Here is a 20,963-nt window from a genome sequence, read left to right on the forward strand (position 1 = left end):
CGGCGGTGGGCGGCGCTCCGGCGGCCCTTCCGGAGGCGGTGAGCCGGGATTCGTTCGGGGGCGGAGGCTGCGGGCCGCCCTCGTTTGCCCGCGGCCCGCTGTTGCGTCCCGACGTGCCCCTGCGTGCCGCTCTCTGCCGAGGCTGGACGCGGCTGCGGGTAAGTGAAGGGCAGAGCTGGAGCGCCGAGAGCAGTGCTTCCGGGTGACGCCGAAAATGGCGCTGTCCCAGCGGGCGCTGTGTCCCACGTGGCCCGCTGCCTTTGGCTGCCGTGGCGGACGCGGCCCTGCGGCTGCCCGGCGCCTCTTGGGGAGCGGCACGGTGAGGAGCAGCGGGCTGTGCCAGGGCCGCCAGCGCGGCTCGGGCTGCTCCCGAAGCTTGGAGGGGATCTAGTTGTGCATGGAAACTGGGGGGGAAATATCTTACCGCATAAATCACAGCTTGTGGCACTGCAGACATCCACATAGTTCCTCATAGAACCATTAGCGTTGGAAAAGACCACCGAGATCCTCTAGTCCAACCACCAGCCCATCCCCACTGCCCGTGTCCCTCGGTGCCATATCCGTGTGCTTCCTGAACGCCTCCAGGGCTGCTGACTCCCCCACCTCCCTGGGCAGCCCATTCCAGGGCATCAATCACCATTCCTTATGAAAATATGTTTTTCCTAATCTCCATCCTGCTTCGTTTATAATCACAATTTACCAACTAGACGTAGTTATAAAGTTCTGCGTATGTGTTGGTTTGCTTAAGGCAACAGATGGCTTGCAATTCAGCAGCCCACTTGTCACATTAACAAAAGGGCAGTGCTTTTAGAATAAAAAATAATAGAAATCCAGGACCGTAATATCACTTACATAGCTTTTTCCATGTTTATTCTTCCAGTACACAGATGCATATTCTGCCCATAAGTGATGATGAAGATACAAGTTCATAGCTAGCTCCTTGCTTCTGAGATATGGATAGGTGACAATCTGCAAGCCACATGACTGATCCTGGTGGCCTGCAGCCACCTTGCCAGTCTCTACCAATAGTCAAAGTGTGGGGGACGGAGGAGCATCTTGGTGATGGGATGACAAACCTGCTGTATGTCAGGGTATAGAATGCACAAACAGCCTTTGTTCATGAAATCCAGTGCATATGTGCTCACCTGTGCATTAAACAGGAGGGGAAAAGTCAGTATCGCATGGTAACATACCTAACGATGTCTAACAGGTAAAGCTGAGGCTTAGAGTCCATGAGTGGCTTTTTTGTCAGCTGAACAGCTTATCCCTGTTGGGAATAGGTCATGGTTCAGTAGGTGAACGTCAGTATGAAGGGACTGTGAGTCTACATGTTCTCAAAAAGAGTGTGCCTTCATACATTCATGTTTATGGAACATATTAATGAAGATTTTTCTTTGGCAGTCTTAAGCAGCTAATAATACAGACACTTCACCCATACAAGGCAGAACTGCTTCTGAAATGTTCTGTCAGTTGTTTTTTCTAACTAGTATTAAAGGTTATTTTGTACTTACCAAGGTGGTCGCACATTCCTACTTTGTCACATCTAGCTTGGTATTTCTGCATCAGCATGTTGCTGTATTTCCATTCCTTAAGTTGAGTACTTTATGCCTAATGTTACTTTTTTTTTTTTTAATTATCTTTTATTAAAGCTGGAAATTTGAAGTCAGTAATGATTTCTCATGTTCAACTTAGAAGTGGCATCTTCCCTCCCAAGAACAGCTTTTATAAAATACTTCTAAAGATCGTGAATCCTGTCGTACCATACCGTGTGTCAGTTCCTTTGTGACTGCCATACCCATTGCATAGCACTAACAAATTTGGATCTTTCCACTTCTTGCCTCTAAGGAGATGTTTTCTTCAGTCTTAGGTAATTGTAGTGCAAGTAGGATTCATAAGGTCAAGTGTACTAAATAATTGATCCAAATGATCTAACAGCTCTGTCTTCTTCAGGTATAAACCTGTTTAACTGTCACTAGTTACATCAGTATGGATGTTCTTGAGAAAGGGTATTCCTAAAAATGTGCCATCTGTGCTCCTTCTTCCATCCTTTCCTACACATATCAAGTCAAGGAATTATTTTCAGAGAACAGAAACTTTCCCCTATAGCTCTCATTTCTTGCATCTGCAGTATGTTGTGAGTGGGCATTACATTTTACTTTATTATGATAATTAAGCTGTCTATTGTGCCCTTGTAAGGATGGTCCTTTTCTTCCATTCCATTTTAATATTCATTTAGTACATCCCAGCTACTCTGCAGTACCACTGGTCTGGGAAATGCACATTTTCCGTTTGCAGAGACCACATTTCACAGAGATAAATAGAAACGGAAAGCACTACTGCAGCCAAAAAAGACTAAGGCTATGCAATTGTGCTGCTTGGGAAATGCCAGAATTCTACGACATCTCATTTTCTCTTGGTAGTTGTAAAAGCAATATTACTTGGGGTTAAATATGTTTGGGTTTCTTAATTTAGCATATTTTCAAAACATATTTGAAATCCGGAGCAGAGATGCATATAAATTTTTTTCTGTCTGGATTACTGTCTCTTTCATATAATTTTCTGTGTGATACTCAATTGGTTGTACTCTGGCCACTGTAGGGTATTGGATTGTGCCTTCCACAAATTAAAGGGCTGGCAATAATCAACCACATGAAGTTTAACAAGAGCAAGTACTGCATTCTGTACCTGAGCTGGGGCAATCCTGGCTGTGCATGCAGACTGGGGGACAAGAGGATTGAGATTTAATATGGACTTGAGAGCAAACACAATAATGACATTATTTTTCATTCCAGCTCCTGAAGCCAGTGAAGGAGAAACAGCAGCTGAGATTAAACAACATTCAGCAAAGCCTCATCAAATGCCTTCAGAGGTCTCTGAAAAAAAGTATTGTTGTGCTTAAAAATTGAATATTATCTGCTACTCAACTTTATTTTCATTTGGAACCTGACTGTCCCATTCTCCCCATTTTCATTTAAGAATGAAAATGACACGTTGCATTAAAGATACTGCTATCTTTCTATAAGTGGTTACTCTAAAAATACAACAGTTCTTATGTGCACATTGCTGTGATTGCGGTATTTGGCCAGGGATGAAAACAATCATCTGATTACTTGCATACTTATAGTGATATGCAGAAGTCTGATGGATTAAAGGATTTTCTGAGGCCAAAACTAATATCCGTATTCTCTCATTCTTTGTTTTTAAATTAACTTTTGGGTTTTTGTTTTGTTTTTTAAAGCATCTGAGGAGAGAAACTGTCAATGGCTTTAGAAAGATTTTCCTCAAAAAACATTTGAATGCATACTTTCTAATTGTGAACCAATCTCATCTAGAGAAAAAATCTGAAAAGATTTTATAGGATTTAAAAGGTCTGCCTGTTTTAGGCAGATTCTTACTATGATGGAAGCAAATGAGGAAAAGAATGATGATATTCCCATTTCTACAACAGTCTTTGCTCTTACTGTGTTTGTTTATACCAATTCCAACCTTAGTACATTGAATTAAGGTTAGGCAACCTTAAAACAGAGAATGTAAGGTCTCTGTCATAGTTTACAGAAAAATGTATATGAAAATGAGGTATTTCTCTTTGGTACAGAACATGGATGTCAAGCATTTGAAAAATAAGAATTGTAATTAAAATTCATATACATCTTCTTTTTTTTAGAGTATCTTCTCTCAGCATTGACATACTGACAGCCTAAGACACTTATCTGCAATGTTCCTTTGGACTCTTTCCAGTAATGCATAGAGCACTGTCACCATCTGGGGAAATACTCACCGGTGTTTCAATGTGGCATTGCTGTTGCTTTTCACTTGGGATTACTAAAAAGCTCCTACAGCTGATCTACAAGGGCTAAAATTGAGACATTCTGGATACTGGGGTTATTTTTTCAATCCACTTAAGGAGGGTGATTTGTAGCAACAGTGCATATGGCACTAATTAATGAGATTTGAGTAGACTTTGGCGTAGCATCCTGTCTAAAGAAGAAGAAAAGAGGTTACAAGAGATTTTCTATGTTCCTTATCGCTGCTTCATATGAAACGTTATATGTACTCCTGAAGTTTTTATTTTGAATCATTTCTACAATAATTTTATCAGGTGCATAGGATATTCAAGCAACTTTTGAAAATTCCTTATGTTCTGCATTATAAAGTCTGTTATCCGTACTTGGTGCAGACTACAAATTTGACCCTAATTTTCAAGCATTTAAAGGCCCAAAATAAAATTATCATTCTGTAACACTTTTTTTTTTCTTACATTTATTCAAGTTTGCATTAACACTATATATCCAACGAAACTGCATTTTACTCCTTCATTTTAGCCTTAAGTAGCAGCCACAGGAGATTAAATGCGGTTAAGGATAATGAAGCATGAAGATGACAAGAAAAATGAACCAGAGGTGCCTTATCTCCCAATTCATAGCAGTACAAATTTTATATTCCTGACACAAATGCCAGCTTGGGATTGAAATCGTACTATGTGAATCTGTGTAAGTATTATTTTCCAGTTACCTTCCTGCTTTAAATACAGAAAAGAAAATGAGTCCTCCTGAGTTAAGAGATGTGTTAATTGCATGTGGGATTTGTGATGGAAAGTTCTCTCTAAAATAAACAGTAATAGAAGTTGGTTTTTCACATATTAGGAGGAAAACTTGCTTCTAGAGGGAGAATGCTAGACTAGACTGACACTGGTCTCTTTTATGACATTATTACTGGACTGACATAGATAGCTCAGTATATCAGAATTGTTAATTGTATCATAGCGTAATATTTTTCTGTAGTTTTTCTGTTAAATCCCTTAAAAGCCACGTGCAGAAAAGTACTTCTCATGTGTATGTTACTTTTAACAACTGTCTGATCTGAATGAAATGCTGGTGAGCTTTTAAAAGCCCGAAAAACAGGAATCAGGCAGTGAGCCTACATGAATCTTTAAAAAAATATATTTACAAAGTATTTAGCTATTATAAAAAATGAAAAAAATAGAAGTCTTCTAAAGGTCTCAATTAATAAACTATGTCAACCTCTATGAATTTAGTTCCCCTTCTTCATTATATAAAGACAATATTAATTCAAATATTATTAGCAGTGTTTCATTAATACCAGTGGAGGGCAGACTTGAACTGGAAACTATTTTTCTGCTTTGATTTCTTGAAATTAAAATACAAGAGAGTTCCTCAAGCTCAGAGCTGATGGCAGTCTCATCATTTCTCCACGATTCTAATTATTCTTGCACTGGATAAAAGCTTCTTTACAATTGCTGTTTGACAAAATGAGTGTTTTGCTATGTCACAGCAAAGAAATAGTGAATGTTTAAATAAAAACAATAATATGAAAGTGGATGAGTCAGTTTATTAGCAGCTGTGTGATATTCCCCAGGGAGAATCCCTGCTAGGCAATTAATCACGTATATCTTAAAATGGTTTTAAAAAGTGAGTGAATATCATTATCCCCACTTTACAGGTGAAGAAACTAAGGCATAGGGAGGTAGCCTTGCAAGGTATCTGTCTAGGTGACATGCAGATGCAAGAACAAAATCCAAATTTCTGTGATCTAGTCTAGTGCTCAAGCACATTTTTTTGCATAAATGATGGTAGGTCAAGCTGTTGCAAACACTATAGAAGTGATGCAGTCAAAATTGCTCAGGAGCTTACACTGGTGAAATAGACAGGTAACCTGAGAGACAGAGCATAGCTCTTGTGAAGAATACTGTCTTCAGAAAGCTAGGTGGAGGTCAGATCAGGTGGCCAAAGGTCTGCATTAAAAGTAGTGTGTTTTTACTAAAACAAGTACTCTGCGTTTTTGTGTATATTTGTCATTAAGTTAGATTGTACTCTAACTTTTCTATGTAGGCCTTCAAAGCCATTCCAATCTCAGTACTAGGAAATGTGTACTTAAAATGTAGGTGAAGGATGAAGATGCTAAAAAATTGTTCCTCCTCTCCCATCATCTTAAATTACGAGCAAAATGTGAGGCTTCCTATGAACTCACCAAGCCCACTGTATCTACTGTACCCATGGTCAATAGCATTCATGGGCTTTATGTGACTCACCATTGAATGCTATCCTTCATTACGGCACTACGTTTAATAGCTAAATACAATCACTAATTTTATTTGATTAAATATATGTATTCCACTTCCTCTGTATGCTCTTATGAAGTCATTATTCGTTATAATAGCTTTCTAGAGCATAAAACGGCTCTGCTTTTTTTTTTCTTTTTCTTTTTTTTTTCCTTAATCAGCCTCAGCATATAGATTGTTCTTTCCCTTTCTAGAAAGGGCTGGAGGCACACCATTACAAAGCCTCCCATTTCTAAGACTTGTATAAGATATACCACAGAACGTTTGGTGTTGCATATTAAAAACTCTGTAGAGTGAGCAAGCTCTTTACACGCTGCTTTTTTCCCCTTTTTTCCTCTTACTGCCAGTTTGCAGTGGCGACATGCTGATGGTGTGAATTAGTCGTTAGTTTATGACTCCGAGGACACTTACCATTCAGAATGAAATACTGCATAACCTGTTAGCGTGTTACTCATTTCTGGTTTATTTCCAAACAAATCATGTTAAAATAGGAGTTGGAAATATCTGGCAGGGATTTGAAGTACAACGTGGCAATAACCCCAAAACCTATTACTTTACATTCAAGGTTTCTCTGTTAGATCTCTTTAATTCATCCCTAATTATAAATTGCTATCCGTATTCCAAAAAATTGTTCAATGCTCCCAGGCCTAATGCTATAATTTGAGGCAGAATACATACCATAATGCCATATTTTCAGTGCAGAATTAAACCTTACCTCCAATAAACCACCAGTGTCTTCCAGTATTTTTTAGATCTACTGTATTTCAATATGCAGAATCTTTCGCTTGTGTGGTTAATCTTTTTTCTTAGTCTTTAAGCAGAACTGAGTCTCTTCATTCTCAGTGCAGAAGTGCAATACAACAGAAGAACAGATACATTCTGCAGGTGGAGAGAAAAGCTGTGGGTTCATGGTAAGGACAGCATCCATCTGCCCCAGATAAATATAAGCCCATCTTCCCAGTCTCTAGGTGCCTTTGTTTACCTTTTGCTCCATAACAAAACCAGAAACTGCTTGACAAAATTCCCTTTGGATTACAACCGTAAATAAACCCATTCTGCATTCTTAAATGCAGAATGCAGTTTTTGTGGCAGATAGCTTGTAAGCTGTAAACATAAAAATCACATACAAATAAATCATTGTTGAGAAAGCAATTATGTGACATAAAGCGTATATGAAAATTAATGTTGAAAATGCTCTGAATATGGGGAAAAATGGAAGGATAGTTCCACAGCAGTAGCTGAACCTGTTCAATACACTGAGTTAAGGGAGACTTTTACCTTGCTATTGTTATCTCTGTAACTAGTTACATTTCAAAATCTTAAAACCATTGACAGTTAAGGGAAGACAAACTTGTGCATTTGGGCACGGCAGGTCTTTCCTGCTGCAAGCTTCACAGGAGTTTCTATCTCCACACTGATCTTTTCTTACACTGCTCTTAGGTAATGTGTCTTCTCTCTTGTTTGTAATCGTTTCTCCCTTTTATTTGTAATACACAAAATATTTAAGAAGCTCGTGATTTAAGAGTAATTAAGATAGTGCTACCTCAAAAACGTAAAATGTTGCTCTTATGTACGCTCATATTTGTTCTGCTGAGCAGGCCCATCTCAGTGACAGAGGGAACTGCAAATAATACAAAACTGACATCAAACAGTAGCTATTACTGTAAGCAGGCAGAACAAAAGTTATTTCTGTATTTCTTGACACAGAAACACATGGGTGGCTATATGCTTTGTGAAAAAACCACTACATTGTTGTATGCTTATGACAAAAAAAACAAGAATCCTTTGCCAATAAAATACTGTTTTTTTTTGGATAAATAAAACCAAAATCAAATAAGAGCAAACAAGTGTATTATGCCATGCATAACACACAATCCCATATGATTAACATCAGTGATTTTAGCAACGTACTTTCAGAAATAGGAGTTTTCGCTAGACTGAAAATTGCTTCCACATCATTTGGAAGTAAAGCTTACTGCTGTCAGGTTGCCAGAATCCTTAAATGAGTGCTCAGGCATCATTCCCTCTTTCAATGATTTCATATGTTTATACTTACTGTCACAAGTAGGAGAGGATCAGCAAGGATTTGTTCTTTGTTCAGAAGATCATGGAGTCTGCTACCTGCCAGCAGGCTCTGCTTCCAGCAGCTGAAGCTCTTACTCATCACAAATCTTGTTCCTGACGTACTTCAGCATCCAACACTTCTTTTACACCTTTTGGGGTCCTATATTTAGGTATTTCTTCTTCTCCCCAGTTGCTCCAAGCCAGAAACATACCCCTTTACATAGAAGATTCTTAAATTTGTTCACACTGCTTTTTTGGCATTTGTTTCCTTGGTAGGTTCCACTTCTGTAAACTATTCAGTACTAAGCATATTATGAAAGTCTAGCTGGTATTCTACATTATAAATCACAGATACGCACAAGATTGGCAGGATTCTTGATACTGGCCTGCAGCATCCCAGATCCATAGTGCCAGAGAGAGATGTGGACAGATCTTTGATCTTGAAGGCCAGAATTTGGCATATTCACAAACATGCTTGGAAGCTTGCAAAAGTGGCCAAGAGAAGGAACAGGGGATGTCACTGATGAGCTGTGCAGAAATGTCACTTCCTGGAGAACCATCTAATAGATGGACTACGTCTGAGTTCTGCTAATGCTCTTCATTAAGCAAACACGTTTAGCACTGCTGCAGTCACGACTGGAATACACAGCACACCAGCATGTGTTGAAATCCAGGACACCCAGTTCAACAGGGAAGAGCGAGTAACATAAATGGCATTAACTGAAATAAATTTCAGGATATTTTTTGATGGGAAGCACGTTCATATCTTAAAATCGAACCTTTCAGTAGACAAATGGTTTCATCATTTTTCAGGGAAATCTCAGTAGCATTCCTTGGGTTTGTAGGTCATGCTTACTACAGTCAAGCAGGCTCAAATGCAATTTTAATTACAGTGTTTTTTTCTTTTTACATGTTTTGAATGGAACATGACAACGAACATACATATTCTTGTGTCTCTGATGCATTCTTTTCTTGCAGAAGCCCCATTTGATAGTAAAGCAGTTCACAGCACAGACATTTATGTGGAGGAGAAGCTCCTGCAGCAAGCAAGCTCTGTACTGATAGCAAGCAGTTCTCACACTGCAACATCGTGGTTAGCTGTATCAAGCAACATATAAATCATGAAGACAAAGTGCTGCTGAGCAGCAAGGCAGCTTTCCCTAGCCAGGTTGTAAGAAGAAGCCACAATTACCAAATCAGTGTCTTGGCACTGAAACTGCACAGCATCTCAGTGGAGCAGGTTAGTGGGATTAGGTCCCTTCCTCCAGAGGAAAGTTTGTGCTGCAGTTTGGCCTCACCCACCTTCGAACAGCTGAGTTTCTGTTGACTCGAAAGGAAAGCAAAAAGTTTGAGAAATGCTGCTAAAAGGCCTCATATTGTCTGACATCCTGTGACAAGAAAAAATAAACTCCTTTGGCCACAAGCCATAATGACTCTGACCTGTGTGTAAGCTTTCAGTACTGCTGCGTCCTGCTTTTGGTTTCGCCCTGCTCATTTGGGTTATTCCGTGCATTGCACAAAGAGTTTCAAAGACAGCTCCTGTAAGCCAGTTACTTGTAACTGCTCCTGGGAGCACTTACAGCTGCCAGCACAGAAATAAAAATACTGGGCCCAAAAGTCATCCTTGTTTTGTTGTCTGTCACTGCAGTTTCCATGTGCAGAAACAGCTACATGGGAGCTGCTGCCACCAACCAGGAGCAGCGCTCAGGAGAAGCACGTATCCATGTGGCTCAGTGACAGTGTTGCAAAATACCGCATTTGATCTCTGGGTAAAATGGAAAAGGCAGAATAGTATTTTTTTACACCACAACTAGAGACAAGCGCAGGTGGTGTGATGTATGAACACTTACATTTTAAGCACTAATACCAGCATTTCTGGGTACGCTGCTCTGAAAAGTCTGGTGCTTTAGCAGATAGCAACTCATAGATAGATCCCTGTGCTTTCAGAAGTGCAAATGCTTTCAAGAAGTGCCTTTCAGCTCAGCCTGCTAGAGCATAGCACCCTAAGCAACTCTCAGTAGGCTCATATCTCTCCCCTCTTTGCTTCAGACATACCCAAATCCATCTTCATTCCAGGTGTGTGGAAATGCCTGCACCTCTCCTTAGAGACAGAGGAGAGCAAAACTGTATCTGAAGGACATTGCATTGATTTCAGAAAAAAAAAAAAAGTGCATTTTATCATGGGGCAGCACATATAGTGAGATTGCTATCTACCGAAATCAGATTATTTCTGTGCTGACCTTCTGGAACAAACTTTTCTGACTGAAGTTATTGTGAGGAGAACGTGGTAGCAAAATGGGCAAACCATTGACTATCCTTCCATTTTCCATCTATGCTTTTGAGTCCTCTGCATCAGGTGGAAATGTCATCTCCTCCTCCTCCAGGTACAGAGGATAAATGTGTCAGTGATGCATTTTCACCTCTGGCTCAAAGCAGCAGGACATTTCCCCACTTTCTAACAACTAAATGTTATCAGGTCACCTCTCTCCTTTTCAAAATAATGCCTCAACACTACTCACCAGTTTTTGTTCAAGACAGCAGAGAATGAAGCTCATCAAATGCATTGCCTACAGCATGCAGTCTGACATACTGGACTAATAGTTTTCCTGTCATCACAAAATATCACATTTATGTGTGGCATCCAGAATGGAGCCAGCCAAAGCGAGCTGCATGGCCACATGTCTGCACACACCTATTCACATTGGTGGGCACCAGGAACGGACAGACAGCAGAGCAGCCTTCCACATACAGTACACACAGTATGTTTTAGACGAGTTTCCTTCACTTAAGCTCTGTAATTGCTGTCATTAACACTGAGCAGTATGACAGCAAAACTATAATCCCACAAATGTAATGGAATAACTTATAAAAAGTTAAAATTTGTCAGTTTTAAGTATCTAACCAGCATTGCTCTTTTGACATATGTTAGGAGGGCCACTAAGATGATCAGAGGGCTGGAGCTACTCTCCTGTGAAGAGTGCTTAAGGGAATGGGCCTTTGTTTAGCTTGGAGAAGAGAAGGCTCTGGGGAGACCTCACTGTAACCTTCCAGTATTTGAAGGGAGCTTATAAACAAGAGAGGGAACAACTGTTTACAAGGATGGGTAGTGATAGGACAAGAAGGAATGGTTTAAATTGTTTTTTTGGTCTAGTGGTTGTCAACCCTGTCCATGGCAGGGGGGTTGAAACTAGGATGATCATTAGCCTGGGTTGAAAAGGATCATATTCTATGATTCTATGATAAACTAAGACAGGGAGGTTTGGGTTAGGTATTAGGAGGAGGTTTTTCACACAGAGGGTGGTGATGCACTGGAACAGGTTGCCCAAGGAAGTTGTGGATGCCCCATCCCTGGAGGCATTCAAGGCCAGGCTGGATGTGGCTCTGGGCAGCCTGGTCTGGTGGTTGGCGACCCTGCACATAGCAGGGGGGTTGAAACTGGATGATCATTGTGGTCCTTTTCAACCCAGGCCATTCCATGATTCCATAGAATTCCATGCAGGTATTGGGGTTTTTTGTTGTTGTTCTTTTTAAGATAATTCAGTCATGTTCTATATAACATCTCACCTAAATCCCCCCCTCTTTTAGCTTAAAGTCATTAATAAACTAAGTGTCCAACCACTGCTTCACAGTGCAGGCCCAGGTAAGAAAAACTGCAATTAATAAGTAAATGAAAGCTCCCCGCAAGCACTTCTTCACAGCACAGCAGACAGCATGGAGGCTTCTGTTACAGCTGAAGGGTCGTGGAAATTTAATCCATTGTGATAATTAAAAGCTGGCAGGAGATGAGCCCCAGACGTTGTGATTCATGGAGTTTTTCTCAATGGCATAAGGGTCAGCTGCAACCCGGCCACCCCTCTGAAGCCCCGAGGTCCTCCTGAGGCACACGGTGCAAAGCGGGGCACACTTGGACATGCAGTCCCCAACCCCTCCGTACCCCTGCGAGCAGCAGGTGCAGCACTGAGCGGCGTACTGAGTGCCACGCTTCAGCCTTTGGACGTGCATCGCTGTACTGAGTGACCACTGGGTGGCAACGACAATCTCCTGGAAAACATTTTCCTGCATTTGCTGATCTTGGCCTCTTTTCCTGCTCCTCCCCTTCTGTTCTTTTTGTTATTTTATTTTTTCTAGGGACATTTTGTTCAACAACTTCCAGAAGAGAGAAGGATCTACAGTTATTGATAGAATTTGTCTTCCATCAAGAAAACCATCAATGCTCAGACACACACAGAGCAGAACAGAGCCAGGGCACTGCCCGCAGCCACCCCCACCTGATTCCCTGTTGGTTCCCACAGCACTCCCCAGTGCCCAGGATGCCCCCAGGAAACAGGCACAGCACAAAGCACAACGGGAAGGGGCTGCCCGTGCTGCAGTCTGCTGGGGCTCACGGTAGCAGAGCTCTCCTCTTTGTGTCTCGTTTTGCTCAGTTTCTTCATTCATTCAAAGCTGCCTGTAGAGACAGATACAGAGGAAGCGAACCAGACAGAGCCGCTCTTACAGCTCCTGTTTTGTTCTCCAGTCACCTATTTCCCCACAGCTCAGCACAGAGTGTGCTTTATGCAACGTCTTCTTTCTTTCAGGCATGAAACAAAACTGTCCCTCAGTGCTGAGCAGTACCATGCCAGCTTTTCATAAAGGAGGAAGGAGTAATTACAGGGATTACGAGTTTGACGCTGAATGTCAACATATATTAAAGCTGTTTAATATCTTGAAATAGAATATTCTTCCACCTAAGGCACTGTCTTTCTGCCTAGAATCAAATTATGGCATCAACTGCCTCGGATCTACCTAGTAACTCATTTTGTTGACATATTTAAGAAGTTATTCATCTCAGCATTACTGGAGTGCGTCAAAACTCTTTTGTGCTCGCAGGCAGCACAGCAGCTTCACCCAATGCTCCTCTGAAGGCACAAAAACACTCTGTCACTCACTGAGAGCACACTGCTGCCTGCATCCCCTATGCCAACCTCTGGCAAAAAGACAGGCGATAGCAGTGGATGCTACACAACACCATCACCCAGTCCTTTCTTCAGGCTATTTATCCCTACACACTTTTGCTTTGGGGTGATGATGCCAAGCAATGGAGTAATCACTGAGCGACCAAAGCACAGTGGTTCAGGAGCACTGCTAGGGCTCAGTGTTGGGTCCCATCCCAGACCCCTGACCTCACCCCTCCAGCCCATGTTGCTGCCTGCAGCCTCCTGCCCTTCCTCCCTGCAGAATTCTGCCTACCCACAGGAAGAAGCCAGGTTCATATTAGGGTCAGTGACAACGCTTCTGTAGCGAGGTTTCCTGAACTAGCAGCACAAAAACAAGAGCTCATACAACTGAAGGCATTTCAAGTTACAAAGGCAGCCTGCAAGGCAGGTGAGAAGCTCCCTTGCAGACTGAACAACAAATGAAAGACCTTACATTTGTCAGAGGATTGAGCTGGAGCTGAATAGCTGTCACTTAGTTACAGGCACTCACAGCCTTGATGCTATTCTACCTTTAAACCTCAAAGCAGCTGAAGATATTGCATATTTTTAAGTGAGATTCTGACTAAAGAATGGCAGAAACAAGAACACTGTAAAGAGATCTGTGCTCCAGTTTTATCCCTCCATCCCTGCTTTAGGTGTTCAGGAGTGCTGCTATTTCACACTTACTCAAAAAATCCAAACAGATTCAGCTGAATTGTGGCCCCCCAGTACCATCCCTTTTATTTCCAATGAATTGCTGCCTCAAGGCCTGCAGCACCAGTAAGTCAGGTCTATTCCTCCTGGACTTCTACCTGTTAGTAAGACCCATAGTGAAAATAGGGCACTTCTGGCATTATTCAGGGCTATGCTAAAATGATCGATCCAAACACTCGTGTGTATTTTGGCCCTGTGCAGCGAGATCCTGTCCAACAGGAACATCCTCACACTACAGAAATCCACCACCACACTTCAGCCTGAGAAGCTGCAGCCAGGAGCATCGGCGTTAGTCAGCACTACAGCACTAACAACTGCTGGGCTTGTCTGTGTGACTCAGCCCCGCTTCCACCAGCCCTTCTGCACCAGTACGTTCAGCACTGTCCCAGGAAATTCAAGGTTACAGGCAATTAAACATGCCCTCATTTCAGAGTCAATGAAGCAACACCTGCAGCAAAGAGGCTCGTGCCACAGCAGTTGCCCCAGTCACAGGGACACGCTCCCATCTGCCAGAACTGGCAGGTGTTGTTACCTGGCAGCCGCTGGGTGAGAGAACACGAGCGTGCTGAAGTTCCCTTTAATACAGAGCTAAATTAACACTTAACACAAAAAGCAACCAAATCAAATGCAGGCGGCCAGCTGTAAAGTCAGTACGAACAAATGCCATTCCAAATTCTCAATGCTTGTGCTACCTGCAGGTTCCTCTCCCACTCCACAGTTCCCCACAGAGAGGCTCTCTGTTATATTCCCCACTCCCCCCCAGCTAAGAGCTGTGCTTTGGAGGCACCACTATTTTTTGTACTTCCTGCCACATTTTGGAAAAGGGAGATTCAAATTCTCTTCCACTAATCAGTAACTATTCCTACTTGAAGCCATGTTAAGAGCCCATCCTAAGCATTCTCTTTCACTCACTGTCACTGAAATAGCAAATCTTACACTTTCATAGGACAGTCACAGCCCCAAGCTCAAACCCTACACCTCAGAAACCAAAATTCCAAGCTGGGAATCCCTAACTAGACCCTTGCCAGACCAAGTGAACTGTTAAGAATCTGAGATTTCCTTTCTTGTCCATACACATAGAGATAATTTATGTTTTGACCATTTGAATCAACAGGTTAAAGATTTGGGATTTAAAAAAAAGAAAGTGAACATTGTTCCCAAAACATAAGATTCTCACAGCTGCTATTTAGACAAGCTCTTCCATTCGTGCAGGTTCCTCCACAGCGTTGCACCAGAGACCACATTTGTAAGGGTAGGTTAAGGAACTTTGTGCAAAATGCAACCCCATACCTGCAAACAGACCTCGTCTGTTTGGAGACAGGGAGGCCATCCTGGAGGGCAGTGAGACCCAGCAGAACTGGGTGGGGGCTCCTCCAGGCTCGCAAACTGGCCCATCCCAACACACAGGAAGTCAAGCAGAGCCAGCAGGCCTGTGTGCACAGACATGAGGCTCTCCATTCTACTTACCTGTGAAAAGGAAGCACACAGGAGGTGGAAGCAGGAGACCACGGAGGATTAGAGAGTCCCTTTGAGTGTGCACAGGTAGGGCTAGGAAATCCAGTCTTCATGTAGTGCCCAGGGGCAGCGCAAGGGGCAGTGAGCACAGAACCAAACTGCATGTGGCTTTGAGCAATCTGACTTGGCTGACTCCGCTTGAGGCAGAGGAGGTGGATGAGACGATCTCCAGCCTCAGCCACACTGTGGTTTTCTGAAAAAGGAACCTAAGCACTACTTCTGTACTGTCAGAGCTGGGGAAGTGATACACCTTCTGGCTGAGCAGCACAAGAAACACCACACCACTTGTAGAGCCAATTGCATTGGCTCCCCTTCCAGGCTTTTACAAACATATCATTCTCAAGAGACTTGTTACAACTGACCTCCAGGATTGCTGGTGCTTCAAACACAGAAATAGTGAGAACTGCTGAATACAAGATCTAAAGAAGATACAGAGCAGTTGTGTATCAAAATGCTGCTATATTAAGGTTATCACAGAGCTGCCCAAACAGTACCACAGCAGTGACGAGGATGGCCGTGTTTCTGGCTACAACTCACCTGCTTGCAGGCATCTGAGGGTCAGCACTTCTCAGCCAGGTGGGTTGGACAGGGTGACTTGCCTGCTTCCATAGAGCCCATGCTCTGTGCAGGATACCTGGTTGGCATGTTGAAAGTAATGAAGACAACCTTACCAGGGCTTCTACACACATATAATGAAAAAGCTCAATATATTACAGTGTACTTCAACAAAGCCTGTAGAAACAAAAAAAAAACGATTTTTCCTGCTGTATTAAGTATTTATGAAAGCATGCAACTTCAAAATCCACCAGTTTATTTTACTGGCCAAAGTATTAAATACCAAACAAAACAAGTCTTTAGTTGATACAACAGGAATGTAAATTTTCTTGTACAATTCAGAAAACACTGTAAGGTTAAAACCTTTACTAAAAATTGCTAAAGCAAAACATCACTCAGCAAACCAAAAACTGAGGAAGTGTGGCACATTCAGACTCAGACTCTCAGGTTAAGAAGCATCCAGCTACAGTCATCCTGCTGGCTGCAGTGGACACTGTGAAATGTGCACATCTAATTTGCTGTTTTAGAATTACAGAATTATACAGAATTATATATAGATATATATGCAGCAATGTAAGCCTCAAACACTGAGAAAAGTTGTCAAATAATTCAGCTAGAAATTTCTAAAATCCTCATAGACCACAGACCTACTGAGAAGGGTGGCAACAAGTTGTGTATTTTTATACTCATCAAGTCTGTCGGGTATTCAAGACAATTCAGTGGCACTTTACTCCCTTCAGAAAACCCATTGCAGCTCCAGATCAAGTGGTTGGAGGCCATACAATTTTTGCATCAGTGCTATAGATTTTCTAAACAAAAACAATTCTACTCAGCTTTTTTAAGAGTTTTGAAAATGTTGCTGTTCAAAGTTGTCATTGGAAACAGTTTCCTCTGATTCAAAACAATGAGGTCAGTTGTAAATGTCAGCATTCAACAACTTCTGTCATTATAATTTGAGATGATTCACTCCTACATAACATTTTTTTCCTGCAGAATGTTGCAACTACGTATGACATTTGGAGTGCATTCATCAGAACTACCTACTACCGGGTAGACTACAATATGGAACGATAGAATATCCCGAAAATAGGAAAAAAACTGCTTCTTTAGTATAGGGGGAAAAAAAAAAAAAGAGAACTGCTTCTTTAGTATATTTTTCTTTCGTTAGTCTAAAATGATCAGATAGTGCTCAAAAACCCAAGGCTTTCAATATTTCAGAAGTAACAAGAAAGAAGTAATAGCTCTGTTTCTGGTCCCACCTTCCCTTCAATTCTGCGTTGGAAGCAGTACAGAACATCTTCTGGAACACACTGCAGACATTCAGACAACTAACAGTTCTGCTTTCCTTCCCCCACTGCTTTTTTGCATACTTTTGAAGAAAGGAAAGCAGCACAGCTGGAAGTTATATTATTTCCATCAGTAAAAAAATTGTTGAGACTCTCTCAGCATCAAGGAGTGATGTCTGTTCACTAAGACACGCTTATTGCCTATGTCACCCCAGAGACTTAAGCATACATACTTACAAAGACACACACGTATGGAAGCAGCAGCCTCTGGTACCACGAAACTTTCCCTTCGTTTTCTAAAGGAAGCATGAAGACTCACGTAATCCTGGTTGTACCAACGTGAGTTTCTGTTTCAGGTTCAAGTGAGACCACAGTTAGAATCATTATTTGTATAAAATAAAAGGATAAACTAACTTTACTGACTTAACAGCATCCCAATCATGTTATGTATTTACACTCGATGGCATTTTAGATGCTTCAGAACTGGCATGACTTGCTGCTGAGGTGGCTGCATCTCCCAAATATAAGGGATGCCTTTGACACAAACACCCAGTTTGAAGCACTATCTACTCTGACAGTAATTAGAACAGTCATGAATTAAATGAACCCAAACCAAAAGAATTACATGGTAGTTCTAGATCCTCAGTGCTAACTCATAATTAGTGCAGTCACATTTGCCAATTGCAATTTTATCCACCTATTCTAGTTTTTATTTCAATTCTAGTTACTGTGTTTCCATGATATTGTTAAGTCCAAGAACCCCACAAGAGGAAATCAGGTGGCAGCTGGGAGTTCTGCAGGTTATCTTTCATCATATCCAACACAAATGTCAAGGAAAGGAAGAACTCTACATTCAGTATGTGTTGTGCAGTTCTCCAGCTGCCTGAAAAGCCCTTCTTCTGCCTCGTTCTATTGTTACATTTATGTTAGTCCAGACATACTGGTCAATGTGAAACAAACACATTAGTATCGAATGTGTATTTCAACACAGTCTGGTAAAACAAAACAAAACAAAACAAAATAAAACAAAAAAAAAAAACCCACCCCAGTAACAATACAGGCAAATTTCCTGCCGTAAGAAGTATTTACAAAAGCATATAATTTCAAAAACTACCAGTTTATTTTACTGGCCAAGGTATTAAACATTAAACAAGACAAGTGCGTAGTTTGTACAACAGGAATGTAAATTTTCATTACAATTCAAAAGACATTTCACTGTGAGAAGGTGAAATACTACATTGCTAAAACAAAACAGTGTCATTCAGCGAACTGAAGAACATGAGAAAGCGTGGTACATTCATTTACACTCAGACTCAGCTGAAGACAAACATCCATAGACTGCTGCAGCTACTTCAACAAGTTGAAGGAACATTATGAAATGTGCACGACTAGTTTGCTGTCTTAGAAGTAGAATCATACAACTAACCCCCTATCAGTTATGTCTTCTCATCTCTTTTCATTAATTAATCAACTATAAACCTGAATAACATTAGCTGCTTGTGCTTCAGTTTAAGTTAAAAAGGGACACCGACATTCATCTCTAGGCAGATGTCTACCAGAATGTTAATGTTAGTGCTTGGGTCTGTTCTGAGGTCCTCCTACGTCCTTGACAACAAAGGATCACTAGCTGCAGAAATCAGGACTGCTGGGAATTACCAGTCATTAGATCCTCACCCTGATTCCACACGCACTATGATTTGCTGTCTATCAGATCATCACTGCCACTGATTTTTTGCTTCTCCAAATTTCCACATAAACCATTTTAATGTTTACTTTAATTAAAGCCTGAAGCTTATAAAAATTGGTATCGAACAAGGTCACCATACAGGTCAGGTAACTTAGAACATGTTACACTTTGACAATTTCTAACTAGAAAAATAATAGATACAAAACACTAGCAATTACATTGCTAGTTATATTTACATTGTAATTTCCCTTTGTGCTTGCAAGTTTCCGAAAGTACACATCCTTTGGTACTATTAGTCTCAAGTAACAAGTTCATGGTAATTGCAGTTACACTCCTGAATTGTTTGATTCAGTGCAAAGGGTTCATACCTTATTTTCTACATGATACCTCCACATAAGCTCATCTCTTCCTCATAAGTAATACAAATACCGATGACAGCAACTTTTCCATGAGAAGTTTCGTGCTCAACATCTAAGAAACTGAAAGGAGTCAGTCACACTTGTCTGAAAAGTGGCTATTACAGTCGGTGGTAAGAACTGCCATCCACAAGTACTGCTACCTTGTGACATTTGGCCAGTTTCAAAGATTCACATATAAAACAAAATGCACCTTTACCTCAGATACTTGTAGGCGTACAGAAGTATGAACATTGCAGTGTATACTAACAAAAACCACCATAACATCAAACACTAACTGATGCTTCTAGTTTTAACCTTACATATAAGTATACCTTCCTCGTAACTCACAGAAGAGCACTTATATTCTTACAGTGCCATTCCAAAATGTTATGCTCATGCTGCAAGGCTCCTCTTAAAAGAGATGCTTGCAGTTTTATGTATGCTAAGCAGTAGTGAATAGTAGAATCTGGGATAGAGGATCTCTCCGTTCCCAAATAGTGCATTTGTAAAAAGCCAGACATCTTGGTCAGTAGCTAAACAAACAATATTTGTTAATTTGGTAAAGATGCAAACTGCATGAAGTCATAAACAATTGGAGGATAAATGCAGGATGTCAGAGAGGAACTTTCCAACCTATTTGAAGCTGATGCAGAATAATTAGAACTCTATTTACCACTACTGTCAAACGTGAGCAGAATAAGAATTTACAGGTTTGAGATTTAAGAAAGTAACATAGGACGTATTAGGAGCTTAAGGTACAGTACCAATATCTGCATAAAACCCCATATTTCGTTTTGCCAGTGTAATGATATCAATCTGTTGACAAAGTTATGCTAATACTGGGAGGTCGCTGTTGATTAGGTTGTTTGCTTAATACTGGGAGGTCTGTTCTTTCTGTTCCATAGATAAGTTTTTCCTCCTGGAGACTGCAAGCTGAGAACCTATTTGCCTCTGTACCAGATACACCTCCACGATTATTCACAACTGTGACACCACTGACCTGTTCAAAGGATTTACTAAACACAGTCGTGGTAGTTCTGGCCAAACTATGGCTACCAGGTTTAGGCAGGGACTGGCTTGTTGTCAGTGTCAGTCTCTTCAAAGAGACAAGCTCTAGGTTCTCACTCAGGGCTCTCTGAGTTTGCTTTCGTGACAAGTGTTCTCTACAGGTTTCTCCTTCTTTTTCTCTTCCTGCAGCTTTGCTTCCTCCAGATCTTCGTTGGCTCTTCCCTAAAAGGTTCTTACTGCTCGTGTTGCTGCTGTTAGACAAGGCAGACTGACTTGTGCTAGAAGCAGCCCTAGAGTAAAACCCTTCATCAGTTTCAGATACTTCTATCAGTTCTTCTTCAATTCCTAAATCTGTATTTCCTGTGTGGTAGAAAAAAGAAGAAAAAAAAAAAATTAACATTTGCCTTTCTCACATCTATTGACTTTATGCATTACTAGACTTTGATATTTACAAGCGTGAAGCCATAAAGCAACAGCACAGAGAGTAGAAGACCAGAACTTACCTATTACATTTTGTAATCAAGAATCATTAGGATATAAAATTCCAGCAAATAATGCTGCATTAACTAGATCAAAAAGCATGCCTAAAATTTCATTCTGTAGTGATTTTGATTTTTAAAAAAAAAAAAGCAGTATTGTTAATTCATGCAGATTAGAAACAGATTAGAAAATACCACACAAAAGTGCAAATCTCATTTTGAG

At 41.1% G+C, this 20,963-nt stretch overlaps 1 protein-coding gene, 1 long non-coding RNA gene and 1 other non-coding gene across 7 annotated transcripts in view; 2 read left to right on the top strand and 1 right to left on the bottom strand.

The window, feature by feature from the left end:
• Positions 1–17: 17 nt before the first annotated feature.
• LOC104911485 (uncharacterized) lies at positions 18–9,762 on the top strand. 3 transcript variants are annotated; one of them, XR_002116057.3, is made up of 4 exons: positions 18–158; positions 2,793–4,490; positions 6,890–6,990; positions 9,122–9,762. It is a non-coding gene; the product is annotated as an uncharacterized LOC104911485 (long non-coding RNA). The 3 variants fall into 3 exon arrangements; XR_014883882.1 differs by having other exon boundaries at positions 2,793–6,990; XR_014883883.1 differs by having other exon boundaries at positions 6,890–9,762.
• LOC116216782 (small nucleolar RNA SNORD93) lies at positions 3,080–3,167 on the top strand. The gene has a single exon (XR_004160234.1). It is a non-coding gene; the product is annotated as a small nucleolar RNA SNORD93 (small nucleolar RNA).
• Positions 9,763–18,266: 8,504 nt separating the features above from the next.
• Positions 18,267–20,963, bottom strand: part of HYCC1 (hyccin PI4KA lipid kinase complex subunit 1) — a 36,769-nt gene continuing 34,072 nt past the window's right edge. For all 3 annotated transcript variants that reach the window (XM_085226180.1, XM_085226179.1, XM_085226181.1), the window contains one exon: positions 18,267–20,621. In XM_085226180.1, coding sequence (XP_085082306.1) covers positions 20,065–20,621 — 557 coding nt within the window. In that variant the 3' untranslated portion in view covers positions 18,267–20,064. The remainder of the gene's footprint in view (positions 20,622–20,963) is intronic.

Source organism: Meleagris gallopavo, chromosome 6 (genome assembly GCF_905368555.1).
Source record: "Meleagris gallopavo chromosome 6, MGAL_WU_HG_1.1, whole genome shotgun sequence".
NCBI lineage: Eukaryota > Metazoa > Chordata > Aves > Galliformes > Phasianidae > Meleagris > Meleagris gallopavo.